The sequence below is a fragment of the Felis catus genome, chromosome C2, assembly GCF_018350175.1.
Source record: "Felis catus isolate Fca126 chromosome C2, F.catus_Fca126_mat1.0, whole genome shotgun sequence".
NCBI lineage: Eukaryota > Metazoa > Chordata > Mammalia > Carnivora > Felidae > Felis > Felis catus.
Genome location: NC_058376.1, coordinates 158,161,625 through 158,180,249, shown reverse-complemented (window position 1 = coordinate 158,180,249; position 18,625 = coordinate 158,161,625). Strand labels below are relative to the sequence as shown.

Sequence of the window (18,625 nt, the reverse complement as noted above, 5' to 3'; positions counted from 1 at the left end):
GGGACAATGTCGATGCAGCCATCAAATGGCAGGCCCAGGTGGACTATACTAGATTATGTGGAAGGACAGCCTATATAGTACTTCCCTCCGTCTGGTCAGGGTCATATGTACTGAAAACTATTCATCCATCTTTCTTCCTGCTCTCACTTGCTAGAGGGAAACATTTGGGAGTCCAAGTGTATGGGGACAGGGAGACTCAAAAGAAGCAGTGTGCCTTACAAACTGGCAATTAAAAAGATAATAAATGGCTTCCTGAGTGTATAATCCAATATTATGGCCCTGCCACCTGGGCAGAGGATGGTCCCGGGGCTACCACACTCCCATTTACATGCTAAACCATATGATTAGAGTGCAAGCAGTTGTAGAAATTACAACCAATGAAACTGCCAGGGCTCCTAACTTACTAGCCAAGCAACAAACCAAATGGGCAATGCTATCTATCAAAATCGCTTGGACTTAAATTATCTGCTTGCTTCTGAGGGAGGAGTTTGTAAAAAGTTTAACTTAAGCAACTGCTGCCTACAGATAATGAGAAAAATACATAGAAGAGATCACAGAACAAATGAAAAGGACTGCTCATGTCCCCGACCAGGCCTGGAATGGTCAAAACCCCAGGGAATTATTTGGAGGATTCTCAACTGTCAGGGGATTCAAAACTCTCATAAAAATTATCCTCCTAATTCTGGGAGGGTGCTTAATCCTACCTTCCTTAGCTCCCCAGTCTGCCTCCAGTCTCACTGAGGCCATGATTACAAAAAAAAAAAAAAAAGACAGCACTCATGTAATGGTGTTATAAAAATATAAACCTCTAAACCAAGATGATGCTCTTTGACCCAAAACAGAGGGGTCTGAGCATGAAAGGGGGGAATATGGTAGGGTCCCCTCCCTAAAGAAAGAAAAAAAAACCCTCAAGGCAATCTGACTATATGCTTATGACAACATCCCTCAGGACCTTGTAACATGAGACCACTTAATCAGACTGCATGTTTGTGTGTTACCATATATGGAAGACAAAGAAGTAAAAAATACATTAAAAACTATGCCATGTGGCACTGGGGCCTCAGTTCTTCTGGTAAGAACCCAACTAAGCAGTGCCCCAGGAATAAAGTTGCTTCCTGGAAGGCAAAGCCTGGTATCATGACTCTGTGTGAGAATCCTGCTACAGTGGAGGAAGGAAAACATTCACCTACTACTAGGCTTAATTTTTGCATACGTGCTGGGTTTAAAAACTAGGTAATTAGCAACCCCGAGGTAATGGCTATTTTTCTGTTGATTCATTTTACCAATCACTTAGAAAGGATCTGAACTTGAGTAGCCAACATATGTATCAAATATCACAATCAGAATATTTTCCTAGAGCAAAGAAGCAAAATTAATTTTTTCCACAAGTAGAAAAAAATTATATAATAATGTTCTAAATTTTCAAGAGTTTTAAATTCCTTATCATGTTAAACCAGGTATTAATGTTAAGGAAGATAAACAGAACCAGTGAAATAATTTCTATCTAATGTCAAAAAATATTGACCCTCACACTAAGTTTATTGTAAGTTCCTTTTCATCTCAGTTTGCATTCCTTCAACATACAATAACTAAGGCTGTAGGGAATTAATCAGTGGCATGCAACAGAAGGGAAAACCATTTAGGGGACTAAAAAACCTTCCTGTAACCATCCTTTTTTTACTTTACATTTTAGTTTTTATTAAAAATTTTTTTTCTCACATTTATTTGAGAGAGAGAGTGTGAGTAGGCAGAGGGGCAGAGGGAGAGAAAGAATCTTTAGCAGACTCCACGCTCAGCACGGAGCCCGATGCAGGGCTCCATCCCACGACCCTGGGATCATGACCTGAGCCAAAATCAAGAGCTGGATGCTCAACTGAGCCACCCAGGTGCCCCCCTTGTAAGCATCCTTAACAATAGGATGGACCATGGTCATAGAAGCCTGAAATTTTCTTTCTAACACTCAATTTTACTCTGAAAACTGATCAGAAAACATGATTACTAGTACTGTAAAGAGTTTCCATGATAACTTTATAGACTTCATTAAAAATGACAGCTTTCATATAAAGGAAAAACTCAGTCTGTCTCCTGTGTGTCTCCTTTATTATTCACACAAAACACTTCACTTCTGATACTTCTGGTCACCAAATGGGTGGTTTTTCCCCACAATAAGCAATTCTCTGTGACATCAGCTGGGTGCCCTACAATTTAATTCAATTGTGACATTACTCACCCAGAGACAGTATCAGATCCCACAGGTTAAGGGCTCGGTCTCACAAGACTGTCCTCTCCCCCCACCCCATACATGCGTGCGCACACACACACACACACACACACACACACACGCCAGATGCCAGGTGCACCCGTTATCACCTGTGCCTCTGACCAACCAGCTATTTGCAGCACCCCCTCCTTAGGTTCTATTAATTTGCTACAGCGGCTCACAGAACTCAGGGAAAAACTTACCTATGTTTACGGTATTAAAGAATGTAAAGGATGCAGATAAACAGCCAGATGAAGAGATACACAGGGAACTTGTGTCCCTGCAGAGTTGGGGAGCCCTACCCTCCAGTGTAGATGTGTTTATCCACCTGGAAGCTGTCTGAACCCCACACTACAGGAGTTTGATGGAGGCTTCCACACGAGGCATGATCAATTTTTAACTCTATTTCCAGCGCTTCTCTCTTCTCTGGAGGTTGAGGTTTGGAGCTGAAAATTCCAAGCTTCTAATCATGACTTGGTCTTTCTGGCGACCAGCCCTCATCCAGGAGCCACCCAGGGTCACTTCATTAGAACAAAAGACACTTCTGGTGCTGCTACCACTTAGGAATTTACAAGGGTTTTAGGAGCTTTGTGTCAGGAACTGGGGGCAGAGAGCAATATATGTATTTTCCATTTCCTCAGATTTCATAAAAAAAAACATAGCTATATTTTCAATTTTCAGTATATATATTTCAAATTAATTCAAAACACTGACTTTATCACCATGACAGAAAAATTCAAATTTATAAAACTCTGTATTATACTGTGTCAAAAGAAATAAAATAAACTGAAATGTGAACTAAAGGTTAAATAAATAAATAAATGTTTACCCTCTCTCTGGGGTGTTGTCCAAAGAAATCTGGATGTACTGCAAAATAGAATGGCCTCAAGGCATTGACTGCTTCAGCTCCAGATAAAGCTCTTGAGTAGAGAAACCAGTGTGGAAATATCTTCTCCAGACATAACCTTTTAAAAAGATTCAGATTTATTATATCAAGGCACTGACACACACACACTCAGATCCTCAATGCATAAAGTGACAATAACATCAAAATTATTATGTATGGAAGATACCATAGAAACAAGACAGAAACCAAAACTGTGGTTTTCTGAAATATATAAAAGTTTTGACAAGCAAATGTCCACGTCTGAAATAAATAAGTTGCGGGGATGTGATGTACAACATAGGCAATATAGTCAATAATATCAGAACAACTTTGTATGGTGACGGATGGTTAACTATGCTTATCAGGGAGATTATTTAATAATGTATAAAAACACGACTCATGATGTACACTTGAAACTAAGGATACTGTATGTCAATTATACTTAAAAAGAATTTAAAATTAAGAAATATATTAAAGTTTTAACAAGCAGCGAGTACCACGTGGCTTCTAAAAACAGTGATTTTAAATTCTTCTGGTGCAATATGAAAAAATAATATCAATTAATAATGAAATTTCCAAATTTTCCCTCAAAGCCTATTATGAAATACTAAATGGCATTACTACAGATGATGACAATTTTCTATAACATTTTTTTCTTCAGATAAAAAAAACTCAATATCCAATAATATAATCTTTTCTTTATAGTGAAAAATATTTTGAAAATTATAATGCTTAAAAAGAGATACAAGATGTCCCTTGGTTTACTTCCTCATTGCTAGCATGCTAAAATTATTTTAGTTGGATAACTTAACATTCTCATTCTTAGATTCTGGCATAACTCACCTAGGAGTGTTTTTTTAAAGTGTAGTTTTAAATCCAAATGAAAATATTTGCAATTTTGGGGAAGCACTTCCACGACATCTATTTTTGAACATTACAATTTTACCTTTTCCATTCCATAATGGTCTATAAAGAAGTCTAAATATTAGGCACATTTTTGTCTTAATACATTACCTCATAGATAATTGAGCATGAGTGTTGTCTCATACAGTATTGAATCTATAGAAAGGTTTTATATTTTTAAAATGAGAGATTATCGAATCATTTATGAGATTTTGCTAACAATCTGGAGACCACCAGCATATTTTCAGATTACCTTTGGTTTTGTTTTGGGGTTTTTTTTTGCATATATTTGACCCTTTTACAAAGTCAGTATATGTAGGCTGTGTACAAAGGACTACAACAGGAGCCTGAACAATAAAGGAAACAGTAAACAGGTACCCGAGTCCTCAAAGTGAGGCAGCATGAGTAAAGATTGGTGATGGCTCCACTCAGTCCCCATTTGAGTTTCAGTTCTCATTTCTAAGTGTCTCACGGACACTTAGCTGTCCTGTCAGCCTGTCAAATTCTGTGTCTTTAAAAAGGAATAGAGATCACTGTCTTCCTTCTAATCTCTGCCTGGATACAGAACGCAAGGAAGCAGTTCAATCCAGGATTATCTTCCTTATTTCTGTCATTCGGGTACCACTGTTCTCAGAGTTGCCAAAGCACAAAGCTGCAGAGGTACCACTGCCCAAAGCAGTTCACACCCCCACCCCATTTTGGGGTGCTCTGGAAGTGGGTTATTTCTTCTCACTTTACAGTGTCCCTGGAAACCGTTCCTTCTTTCCATTTTCTGTGCTCCCCATTTATCACCACAGGGTTGGACTGCATAGCCTCACCATCCGTCTACCCCCCAGTCTTATCCCTACCATATTACATACAGGTTAATTTTCCTGAAATTCCACTACCACTGTATTCCCTGCTAAAACACCTCTGCTGGTGTTTCAACTCCTGCTGAATAAACTCCACTTCTTAGGCTGGTATTCAAGTCCTCTGTAACCATTTCCAATCTGTCTTTACAACTTGACCTCCTACCACTTCTTTAGACACCTCAGGTCAACTCTCAGTGATCTTTCTCATTCTTCCCTTTCTTCTGCGTGGTTTCTAAGCCCTAAACACGCTCCCTGTGCCTTAGTTCCATCTACCCAAACAGTACTCACTCACTAAACAATTATTGTGTAAGTGCTACGTGCCAGAAGGCAAGATGCCCGTTTCCCCCAGATACTTCCCTTTAGTATCCTCACTATAAACAGTCTTCCCTTCTTCTAATCTCTAAAAACAGAAACTGTGGACCCAGCATATTTGGAGCACCATACCATAACGTGTGAGAGATGTTTCCATTTGTTCTCTTCCTCCACCCACACTCATCCTCCTCAGCTATCATGCCCCCTTGAAGGCTGTAAACATGGTTTACATGTGTACTTGCCGTTGTTCGGTTCGTTAGTTGGCATCTGCTGAAAAGCACTAGCCAAACACACTTAGATGTGCGAGAGAAGTGCTGGCAAAGGGAGAAGGGAGGGAGAACTTTCAAACCAGGAGTTAGGTCTGACACCTGTAGGGGAGAGGGGAGGCAGGACTGGGTAGGAAGTCTTGGGCTGCAGCACAGTTCCAAGAAGCGCTCAGGTAGGCCAGTGGAGTGTCCTTGGGCCAAAGATGCCCACTGGCAGAGTCCTGTGTCTTGCTGGAGTGAGCCTGACTTAGTATTCCTGCTTTGCTTGGTCACTGACAGCCAGGAAAGCGTGGCTTCGGGACAAATCCTTTGGTGGACCCGGAGAGGCCAGAGAGCTCAGTGGGCATCTTATAACCACCACAGCACAGGGTCTGGCACAAGTATTATTGTTTTTATTTTTAAAATTTTTTTAAATGTTTATTTATTTTTGAGAGAGAGAGACAGAGACAGAGAGGGTGAGCGGGGGAGGGGCAAAGAGAGAGGGAGACAATCTGAAGCAGGTTCCAGGCGCTGAGCTGTCAGAACAGAGCCCAGTGTGGGGCTCAAACTCATGAACCACGAGCCAAACTCATAACCTGAGCCAAAGTCGGACACTTAGGTGCCCCAAGTATTATTTTTAATGTACGTTAAATGAATGTATAGTCAGTTTTTAATGAAAGGAAACAAAACAATCAAGGAAAGGTAAATGGAAAACAATATTATACTGCTTGAAATCGAGCAGATTCAGCACATGAAAATCTGAAATTGCAAGATATTAAGGAAAAGATTAGATTTTGTAGGCCACGTGGCCTGTATTACAACTATCTTCCTTTGCTGCTATAGCAGGAAAGCAGCCACAATGAGCACGTGAATGAGTGTAGCTGCGGTCACAGAACTTCACTCACATAAGTAGGCAGTGGGCCCGTCTGCCTCATGGACTATACTTTGCTGACCTTTGCACTAGAGGAAGCATCCCAAGTACATTAAAAAATACGTGCACAATTTCTTTCTAATTTTTGTGGAACAGACTATGCAAGAGAGAGATCTGTCAAATTATTTGCACTTTTCCAAAAGGAAAGTTATCCTACCTATAAGAGCAAAGCTGCTTTGAGTTAAATGCAGAGCCATTAACAACACGTCAGGGGATTAGGTCCTAAAGAATGTCACTACTGGTATCTGTTTTGCATATGATGTGATTTCTTTTTTTTTTTTTTTTCAACGTTTATTTATTGTTGGGACAGAGAGAGACAGAGCATGAACGGGGGAGGGGGAGAGAGAGAGGGAGACACAGAATCGGAAACAGGCTCCAGGCTCCGAGCCATCAGCCCAGAGCCTGACGCGGGGCTCGAACTCCCGGACCTCGAGATCGTGACCTGAGCTGAAGTCGGACGCTCAACCGACTGCACCACCCAGGCGCCCCGCGTGATTTCTAATTAACAAAGAGTTTGCACTGCAGTTACTCCAGGGCAGTGTTCATCATGATGCATAGCACTGTAAAATAAACTTACTCATTAAAAAAGAGAGGATGCACAATAGAAAATATCACTGGATACATATTTTTTAATGTTTTGTTTTTGAGAGAGAGAAAGAGAGAGAGAGAGGTGTGACCCAGCGTGAGAGGGGGAGGGGCAGAAAGGGAGGGAGACTGAATCCGAAGCAGGCTCCAGGATCTGAGCTGTCAGCACAGAGACATCATACCCTGAACTGAAGTCGGAAGCTTAACCGACTGAGCCACTCAGACGCCCCAATATCACTGGATATTTTCTCAGGCTCAGTTGGTTAAGCCTCTGACTTCAACTCAGCTCCTGGTTTCAAGGTTGGCGGCTTTGAGCCCTGTATCCGACTCTGTGCTTACAGTGTGGAGCCTGCTTGGGACTCTTTCTCTCCCCATCTCTTTCTCTGCCCCTCCCCAACTTGTGTGCGCGTGCATGCTCTCTCTAAATAAATAAATAAACTTTAAAAAAAAAAGAAAATATCACTGGGTAACTATTGTCATGAAACTTGTATTTTAAGGATTATGATTAAAATACTGTTTTCTGAAGGCTGGAATAAAAACAAGCTGGAAAAGCGTGGCTCTATTCTACAACCACTACTATTCACTGCCTGTCAAAGGCATGGAGTGAGGAGGCAACCATCACTGAAGGGAATGGTCCATGAGATGTTACAGAACCCATTCCTCCAGGCTCCTATGGTCTCTCCTGTATCAGAGCATGAAAACACAATACTTTAGCCTGGTTTTCTGTGGTTGAATATTATTAAAAATACCACACCATGAAGAATGTCTCCTCATCTGCAGAAGAACAGTTTTTCAGGGCACTGTATCCCACAGTTGCTTTGTTTCCCTGCCACTCCCCCTCCCCCTTCATCTCTTCACAGTTGTGTCAGGAATTCTGTCAGAGAAAGTCTCCCTTTGTTTGAGAATCTTTGTTATTTACAACTTGGTGGAAAAAGTGTTTCCTCTAAACAACTTCCTTTTGCCAGGAACTATTTACTTACACAGAATAGTTATTTAAAGGAACTAATTACTGCCAAGTATGTTTCAGAAAACTAAAACTTCACATATTTTTATGTAGCAGGTCAAACTGTCTTGTAGTTATATATTTTGAGCCAAATGAACAATATTTTCCCCTTTTTTGACTTGGCTACCAAGAAGCCAGGACTGAATTTGATGTCTGAGTAATTGTTGACCAGTTCTGTTTTGTTTTTTTTTTAATTCTTAATGTTTATTTATTTTTGAGAGAGATAGAGTGTGAGTGAGGAGGGGCAGAGAGAAAGGGAGACATAGAATCCGAAGCCGGCTCCAGGCTCTGAGCTGTCAGCACAGAGCCCGACATGGGGCTCAAACTCACGAACCTCGAGATCATGACCTGAGCCAAAGTCAGATGCTTAATCAGTTCTGCTTTTTAATATGATTTTTTTTCTCTACAGGGCTTTTGATCTCTTTCAATTATACTATATATGCCTATTATACAATGTCAATTAAATTCATATATTTGAACTCAAATCCTTTCTTGAAGTAGGATTTAGATTATATATCATTAGTAGCAAATACAGTAATCAAACGATCTTACTATACAATTAAATACAATTTAAATGTAAAGTGGTTTTCCATATGACAGCATAGACTTGAGGGCAACATGACAAAAACTGTGCTAAGGACAATCTTTATCTTTTCTTCTCTTAAATTTTTCATACCGAACTATTCTGAAACATGGTATTTTTTTTTCAGCTTCTGCCCTGAATGAACTCTTGGAGGGTCTGGATGTTAATATGAATTTTCTTTTTCTTTTTTCGTTCCTGCCCTCCATCATAATATAATTTTAGAATTTGAAAAATAAAAATAAATTAAAATTATCCAAATGCATAACAGATACCCCCACCCACACTATTTACAGATTGGACCACACAGCTTACCTTCTCACCGGTCTCAGGTGGCAAAACATTTCTGAATATATGTATATACATCAACTGCCAGCCATCCATTAATCACCTAAAAAGTTAAGCAGATACAAGTAATGAATAAATGGAATTTGAAATTAAAAATTACCATTTATATTAGCATCCCCCACTCCCAATATGAAATGCTTATCCATAAATCTAACAAAATATGTACAAGATCTATGAGTAAAACTGTGAAATTGATGATGAAATCAAAGAATTAAATAAATGGATATCCTATGCACATGAATAGGAAGACTCAATATTGTCAAGATATCACTACTTTCCAACTTGATCTATAGGACAATAGATGAAATCTATAGATTCAGTGCAATCCCAATCAAAACTCCAGTAAGTTATTTTATGGATATTGGAGGTTCTTCAAAAAGTTAAAAGTAGAACTACCCCAGAACCCAGCAATCACACCATTAGATATTTACCAAAGGATAAAAAAATACAGATTTGAAGGGGCACATGCATCCTGATGTTTATAGTAGCATCATCAACAATAGCCAAACTATGGAGAGAGTCCAAATGTCCATCAAGTGATGAGTGGATAAAAAAGATGTGGTACACACACACGTAGGAATATTACTCAGCCATCAGAAAGAATGCAACCATGTGGATGGAGCTAGAATGTATTATGCTAAGAGAAAGAAATCAGAGAGAGAAAAATACCATATGATTTCATCACTCATATGTGCAATTTAAGAAACAAAACAGACCAAGAAAAAAAAAAAGAGAAACAAAATAGATAAACATATGGGATGGGGGAAGAAAAAGAGGAGAGAGGGAAACAAACCACAAGAGACTCTTAATGATGGAGAACAAACTGAGGGTTGATGGAGGGAAGTGGGTAGGAGATAGGCTAGATGGATATTAAGGAGGGCACTTGTGATGAGCACTGGGTGTTGTATGTGGGTGATGAATCACTGAATTCTACTCCTGAAACCAATATTGCACTGTATGTTAACCAAAATTTAAAAAAAAGAAAGAAAGAAACCAGCATACAGATGTCTAAAGAAGCTTTATTCATAATTGCCAAAACTGGGGAGCAACCAAGATGTTCTTCAGAAGGTGAATGGATAAACTGTGGTACATTCAGACAATGGAATATTATTCAGCACTAAAAAGAAAAAAAGCCATCAGGCCATGAAAAGATGTGGAAGAAGCTTCCAAAGCTATAGTAATTAAAACAGTATACTGACATAAAAATAGACATATAGATTGATGTGACAGAATAGAGAGTCTCAAAATAAGCCCATGCATATATGGTTAATTAATTTATGACAAAGGAGCCAAGACTATACCAAGGGGAAAGGACATTTTCTTCAAGAAATGATGCTGGGAAAATTGGACAGACATATACAAAAGAATGAAATTGGACCCCTGTCTTATACCATACACAAAAATTAATTCAAAATTAATGATTTGAACATAAGACCTAAAAGCATAAAACTCCTAGAAGAAAACAAAAGTGGCCAGCTCTTTGACAATGATATTTTTGAATATGACACCAAAAGCAAAAGCAACAAAAGCAAAAATAAACAAGACAATATCAAACTAAAAGGAAAGCATCAACAAAATGAAAAGGCAACCTCCTGAATGGGAGAAAATCATTGCAAAGCATAAATCTGATAAGGGGCCAATATCAAAATGTATAAAGAACTCAACTCAATAGCAAACAAACAATCTGATTAAAAAAACCTGAATAGACATTTTGTAAAGACATACTGATGGGCAACAGACATATGAAAAGATGCTCAACCTCACTAATTTCAGGGAAATGCAAATCAAAACCACAATCTGATATCACTTCACGCCTGTTAGAATGGTTATTATAAAAAAGGCAAGAAATAACAAGGTTGGTGAGGACGTGAAGAAAAGAAAACCCCTGTACACAGTTGGTTGGAATGTAAATTGGTGTAATCACTATGGAAAATAGTATGGAGTTTCCTCAAAAAATGAAAAATAGAATTACCATATGATCCAGTAATTACTTTACTGGTTATTCAAAGAAAACAAGAACACTAATTAAAAAAGATAAAAGCACCTCTATATTTGCTAAAGCATCATTTAGAGTAGCCAAGATATGGACACAATCCAAGTGTCCATTGGTTGAATGAATGGATAAAGACATTGTAGTACACACACACACACACACACACACACACACACACACACACAGAAGAATATATTATTCAGCCATAAAAAAGAATGAAATGCTGCCATTTGCAACAACATGGATGGACTTCAGGGATCATATGCAAAGTGAAATAAGTCAGACAAAGAAAGACAAAAACTATATGACCTGTCTTATGTGTGGGATCTAAAAAAAATAAAAAGAAAAAACCCATCAAGCTCAGAGATAAAGAGAACAGATCGGTGGCTGCAAAGGGTGGGGTGGGGGTGGGGGGAAGAAATGGATGAGCTGTCCTTTTTTTAGTTTACATAAATTCAATATAAAATTTTTAAAAGTTTAAAAAAGAAAAATGAGCTATCAAACCATGAAAAGATGTGGAAGAAAAAGTGACAGAAGCCAATCTACAAAGATTATGTACAGTGTGATTCCAACCATATGACATTCTGGAAAAGGCAACACTATGGAGACAGTCAAAAGTTCAGTGGTTGCCAGAGGTTGGAGGGAGAGAAGGATGAACAGGTGGAGCACAGAGGATTTTTAGGACAGTGAAACTACTCTCTGTACTACCATGGCAGACACACGTCATTATACTTTCGTCAAAACCCATGGAATGTACAACACCAAGAGTGAACCCTAATGTAAGCTGTGGATTTTGGGTGGTAATGATGTGTCACTGTAGGTTCAAACTGTAACAAACGTACCATGCAGGTGTGGAAGACTGTGTGTCAGGGACAGAAGGTATATGGGAACTCTATACTTTGCTCAATTTTGCTGTGAACCTAAAAGTGCTCTAAAAAATAGTGTATTTTTTGGGAAGCCTGGGTGGCTCAGTCGGTTGAGTGGCCGACTTCGGCTCAGGTCACGATCTCACAGTCCGTGAGTTCGAGCCCCACATCGGGCTCTGTGCTGACAGCTCAGAGCCTGGAGCCTGTTTCGGATTCTGTGTCTCCGTCTCTCTGACCCTCCCCTGTTCATGCTCTGTCTCTCTCTTGTCTCAAAAATAAATAAACGTTAAAAAAAATTAAAAAAAATTAAAAAAATAGTGTACTTTTTAAAAAGGTAAGCAGATAAAAGGGGGAAGATTTTAATCACATGAACTTTTCCAACAATTTAGATCATAGGAAGATGTTCAACTATAGTATGATATCCACGTCAACTGACATAGTGATTTAAAAAAATCCTAAGAGGAAGAAAAATCGTATGAGCAGTCCCTTAATAAGTATTGAAATGCCCTATTCACCCAATAATCACCAAGTAAAACATTCCTTTTCTCCCTATTATCAAGCTCTTAGCTGTCTTACTCCCTATTATTCCACTCTTCCAGGCATCTGTTCAGCAGCATTATTCTCTCAAACAAACCATTACATGGCTAAAGTCCTAGTCCATCAAATCTTGAGCATTAAGTATGTTTAAAAAATATTTTCATGATGTAGTTAATATACCTGAACCAAGGTAATGTAATGAAGCATATCTGCCATTAATAAAATGACAGAAATATGTATTTTAAAGACAAATCGAGAATTACCTTGAAAAATTTATGTATTCAAACAACAATGGATACTTTACTTTCTGGTTAATTGGTGTGGCAAGAGTCTCTGGAATGCAGAATGTGTTAGACATATTCATTTCAATGTTTAAAAAGATGATTTTACTTAACCATCTACCTTTATATTTTGTTTGAGACAAATACACAGATACAGGAGACACTCCTACCATTTTGAAGATTTCTGAGATGAAATGGAGGAAAAAGAACCATTTGGGCTATCTAAAAGTTCAGTGCAATCTGTGATGGACTGAATTCTCACAAAATTTTCTCAAGAAGTAACCAGAATAATCTAATCTCAGTTAAGATGGCACAGATAGAAGGCTCAAAGCCTGCAAAGACCAGAAGGATATACATAGCCAATCTTTAACTGGCTACCTGTAGGTAGTAAGATATTAAGTGCTTTAATTTTATTTCCTGGTTTACTTACAATGAACACGTGGCATACATTCTTAATTGTTTTTAATCAATGCTTTTAACATTCACATTTAATGAAGAAAATGAGTATAGCAGGAAAGAGGGTTGTTCACTCAGTATTTAAGACAGGACCCTAACCCTGGAATATCTGTCCAAAGACATTCCTGGACTGTAGTCCCAATTTAGCTCAAGAAGAAACAGCTCACCACACTCACACATAATGAATTCATTTTTATATTATTATTTTTTTAAGTTTATTATTTTTTTTTAGTAATCTCTACACCCAATGTGAGGCTTGAACTTAAAACCGTGAGATCAAGAGTCCCATGCTCTTCTGACTGAGCCAGCCAGGCGCTCAGTTTTTATATTATTAAGAACATTTATGCCACTTAATGGCAAAGATACTACTAAATGAGCTAAAACTGTGGGTAAGAAATGAGGAATAATACTTGAGAGGCAAATGATCATCTAAGAATACAGATGGGAAACAGATGAAATACACAACCATGCTCTAACCAATATCCATTATTCAGCATAAAATGATCTGAAAGCACCCTTGAAAAGCCAGAATTACTAAACACCACAAAGCACCTCTGTCTACAACACAACAGTGCAACCTGTTTTGTCTTTTGCAGCAATATCTTAGAAGTTCATAAAATCGAAATGTCTACATCCAATGAATAATGTAGGTGATCCAGAGGACATGCTCTCCTACACATTTTCAAAAGCAAGACATTAAAACACAACACTGAAAAGAAACTGTTATGATAGCTGATTTGAAATAAATGTTTTGAATTTTGAAGTTAAAGGACACCATAAAGATAATTTAAAAATCTGAAATGAATTTAGGAAAGACTAGCTGTTTCAATTTGATTCAAAAAGTGTTTTAGAGGCAGATAGCCAAGTTACACTAAACACTTATGAATAAGATTTCCTAGGAAAAGTAGCTCATTTATCACAGAAAGCAGTTTTGTAACTTCAGAGTCAGCTTGGAATTGATCTCCAAAGAATCACCAACAGCAAAATTGCAAAAACTACAGAATGTGACCTTAATGATTTTCTTTATTTTTGTATTATGAAATTTATTGTCAAATTGGTTTCCATACAACATCCAGTGCTCATCCCAACAGGTGCCCTCCTCAATACCCATCACGCACCCACCCCTCCTTCCCACCCCCCATAAACCCTGTTTGTTCTCAGTTTTTAGGAGTCTCTTATGTTTTGGCTCCCTCCCTCTCTAACCATCATTTTTTTCTTCCCCTCCCCCATGGTCTTCTGTTAAGTTTCTCAGGATCCACATAGGAGTGAAACCATATGGAATCTGTTCTTCTCTGTATGATTTATTTCACTTAGCATCACACTCTCCAGTTCCATCCATGTTGCTACAAAAGGCCATATTTCACTTTCTCATTGCCACATAGTACTCCATTGTGTATATAAACCACAATTTCTTTATCCATTCGTCAGTTGATGGACATTTAGGCTCTTTCCATAATTTAGATATTGTTGAGAGTGCTGCTATAAACATTGGGGTACAAGTGCCCCTATGCATCAGCACTCCTATATCCCTTGGGCAAATTCCTAGCAGTGCTACTGCTGGGTCATAGGGTAGGTCTATTTTTAATTTTGTGAGGAACCTCCACACTGTTTTCCAGAGCGGCTGCACTAGTTTGCATTCCCACCAACAGTGTAAGAGGGTTCCCGTTTCTCCACATCCTCTCCAGCATCTATAGTCTCCTGTTTTGTTCATTTTAGCCACTCTGACTGGCATGAGGTGATATCTGAGTGTGGTTTTCATTTGTATTTCCCTGATGAGGAGCGATGTTGAGCATCTTTTCATGTGCCTGTTGGCCATCCGGATGTCTTCTTTAGAGAAGTGTCTATTCATGTTTTCTGCCCATTTCTTCACTGGGTTATTTGTTTTTCGGGTGTGGAGTTTGGTGAGCTCTTTATAGATTTTTGGATACTAGCCCTTTGTCCGATATGTCATTTGCAAATATCTTTTCCCATTCCGTTGGTTGCCTTTTAGTTTTGTTGGTTGTTTCCTTTGCTACGCAGAAGCTTTTTATCTTCATGAGGTCCCAACAGTTCATTTTTGCTTTTAATTCCCTTGCCTTTGGGGATGTGTCAAGTAAGAAATTGCTGCGGCTCAGGTCAGAGAGGTTTTTCCCTGCCTTCTCCTCTAGGGTTTTGATGATTTCCTGTCTTACATTCAGGTCCTTTATCCATTTTGAGTTTGTTTTTGTGAATGGTGTAAGAAAGTGGTCTAGTTTCATCCTTCTACATGTTGCTGTCCAGTTCTCCCAGCACCATTTGTTAAAGAGACTGCCTTTTTTCCATTGGATATTCTTTCCTGATTTGTCAAAGATTAGTTGGCCATACTTTTGTGAGTCTAGTTCTGGGGTTTCCATCGTATTCCATTGGTCTATGTGTCTGTTTTTGTGCCAATACCATGCTGTCTTGATGATTACAGCTTTGTAGTAGAGGCTAAAGTCTAGGATTGTGATGGCTCCTGCTTTGCCCTTCTTCGATATTACTTTGGCTATTTGGGGCCTTTTGTGGTTCCATATAAATTTTAGGATTGCTTGTTCTAGCTTCGAGAAGAATGCTGGTGCAATTTTGATTGGGATTGTGTCGAATGTGTAGATTGCTTTGGGTAGTATTGACATTTTAACGATATTTATTCTTCCAATCCATGAGCATGGAATGTTTTTCCATTTCACTGTATCTTCTTCAATGTCCTTCATAAGCTTTCTATAGTTTTCAGCATACAGATCTTTTACATCTTTGGTCAGGTTTATTCGTAGGTATTTTATGATTCTTGGTGCAATTGTGAATGGGATCAGTTTCTTTATTTGTCTTTCTGTTGCTTCATTATTAGTGTATAAGAATTCAACTGATTTCTGTACATTGATTTTGTATCCTGTGACTTCGCTGAATTCCTGTATCAGTTCTAGCAGACTTTTGGTGGGGTCTATCGGGTTTCCCATGTAGAGTATCATGTCATCTGCAAAAAGCGAAAGCTTGACTTAATCTTTGCCAATTTTGATGCCTTTGATTTCCTTTTGTTGTCTGATTGCTGATGCTAGAACTTCTAACACTATGTTAAACAACAGCAGTGAGAGTGGACATCCCTGTCGTGTTCCTGATCTCAGGGAAAAAGCTCTGTTTTTCCCCATTGAGGATGATGTTAGCTGTGTGTGGGCTTTTCATAAATGGCTTTCATGATGTTTAAGTATGTTCCTTCTATCCTAACTTTCTCGAGGGTTTTCATTAAGAAAGGAGGGTGAATTTTGTCAAATCCTTTTTCTGCATCTTTCGATTGACAGGATCATATGGTTCTTATCTTTTCTTTTATTAATGTGATGCATCACATTGATTGATTTGCGAATGTTGAACCACCCCTGCAGCCCAGAAATGAATCCCACTTGATCATGGTGAATAATTCTTTTCATATGCTGTTGAATTCGATTTGCTAGTATCTTGCTTAGAGTTTTTGCATCCATATTCATCAGGGATATTGGCCTGTAGTTCCCTTTTTTTTGCAGGGTCTCTGTCTGGTTTAGGAATCAAAGTAATGCGGCTTCATAGAATGAGTCTGGAAGTTTTCCTTCCCTTCTATTTTTTGGAACAGCTTGAGAAGGATAGGTATTATCTCTGCTTTAAATGTCTGGTAGAATTCCCCTGGGATGCCATCTGGGTCCTGCAGTCTTATTTGTTGGGAGATTTTTGATAACTGATTCAATTTCTTTGCTGTTATGGGTCTGTTCAAGTTTTCTATTTCTTCCCGTTTGAGTTTTAGAAGTGTGTGGGTGCTTAGGAATTTGTCCATTTCTTCCAGGTCGTCCAGTTTGTTGGCATATAATTTTTCATAGTATTCCCTGATAATTGCTTGTATATCTGAGGGATTGGTTGTAATAATTCCACTTTCATTCATGAATTTTTCTATATGGGTCATCTCCCGTTTCTTTTTGAGAAGCCTGGCTAGAGGTTTATCAATTTTGTTTATTTTTTCAAAAACCAACTCTTGGTTTCATTGGTCTGCTCTACAGTTTTTTTAGGTTCTATATTGTTTATTTCTGCTCTGATCTTTATTATTTCTCTTCTTCTGTTGAGTTTGGGGTGTCTTTGCTGTTCTGCTTCTATTTTCTTTAGGTGTGCTGTTAGATTTTGTATTTGGGATTTTTCTTGTTTCTTGAGATAGGCCTGGATTGCAATGCATTTTCCTCTCAGGACTGCCTTTGCTGCATTTCCAAAGCGTTTGGATTGTTGTATTTTCATTTTCGTTTGTTTCCATATATTTTTTAATTTCTTCTCTAATTGTCTGGTTGACCCATTCATTCTTTAGTAGGGTGTTCTTTAACCTCCATGCTTTTGGAGGTTTTCTAGACTTTTTCCTGTGGTTGATTTCAAGCTTCATAGCATTGTGGTCTGAAAGTATGCATGGTATGATTTCAATTCTTGTATATTTATGAAGGGCTGTTTTGTGACCCAGTATGTGATCTATCTTGGAGAATGTTCCATGTGCACTCGAGAAGAAAGTATATTCTGTTGCTTTGGGATGCAGAGTTCTAAATATATCTGTCAAGTCCATCTGATCCAATGTATCATTCAGGGCCCTTGTTTCTTTATTGATCCTGTGTTTAGATGATCTATCCATTTCTGTAAGTGGAGTGTTAAAGTCCCCTGCAATGACCACATTCTTATCAATAAGGTTGCTTATGTTTGTGATTGTTTCACATATTTGGGGCTCCCATATTCACCCCATAGACATTTATAATTGTTAGCTCTTCCTGATGGATAGACCCTGTAATTATTATTATAATTATCTTCTTCATGTCTTGTTACAGCCATTAATTTAAAGTCTAGTTCGTCTGACATAAGTACGGCTACTCCAGCTTTCTTTTGACTTCCAATAGCATGATAGTTCTCCATCCCCTCACTTTCAATCTGAAGGTGTCCTCAGGTCTAAAATGAGTCTCTTGTAGACAGCAAATAGATGGGTCTTGTTTTTTTGTCCATTCTGATACCCTATGTCTTTTGGTTGGAGCATTTAGTCCATTTACATTCAGTGTTATTATTGAAAGATATGGGTTTAGAGTCATTGTGATATCTGTAGCTTTCATGCTTGCAGTGATGTCTCTGGTACTTTGTCTCACAGGATCCCCTTAGGATCTCTTGTAGGGCTGGTTTAGTGGTGATAAATTCCTCCGGTTTTTGTTTGTTTGGGAAGACCTTTATCTCTCCTTCTATTCTGAATGACAGACTTGTTGGATAAAGGATTCTCGGCTGCATATTTTTTCTGTTCATCACATTGAAGATTTCCTGCCATTCCTTTCTGGCCTGCCAAGTTTCAGTAGACAGATCCGTCACAAGTCTTATAGGTCTCCCTTTATATTTTAGAGCATGTTTACCCTAGCTGCTTTCAGAATTCTCTCTTTATCCTTGTATTTTGCCAGTTTCACTGATATGTCATGCAGAAGATCGATTCAAGTTACGTCTGACGGGAGTTCTCTGTGTTACTTGGATTTCAATGCCTTTTTCCTTTCCCAGTTCAGAGACATTCTCAGCTATTATTTCTTCAAGTACACCTTCAGCACCTTTCCCTCTCTCTTCCTCCTCTGGAA

The 18,625-nt window shown here is 38.5% G+C and overlaps 1 protein-coding gene across 6 annotated transcripts in view; it reads right to left on the bottom strand.

Annotated features, from left to right (window-relative positions):
- Positions 1 to 18,625, bottom strand: part of TCAIM (T cell activation inhibitor, mitochondrial) — a 78,034-nt gene that overhangs the window by 44,055 nt on the left and 15,354 nt on the right. For all 6 annotated transcript variants that reach the window (XM_023260822.2, XM_023260823.2, XM_023260825.2 and 3 more), the window contains 2 exons: positions 8,872 to 8,947; positions 3,090 to 3,225 (listed from right to left, as the gene is read on the bottom strand). In XM_023260822.2, the coding sequence (XP_023116590.2) occupies positions 3,090 to 3,225; positions 8,872 to 8,900 (165 nt within the window). In that variant the 5' untranslated portion in view covers positions 8,901 to 8,947. The remainder of the gene's footprint in view (positions 1 to 3,089; positions 3,226 to 8,871; positions 8,948 to 18,625) is intronic.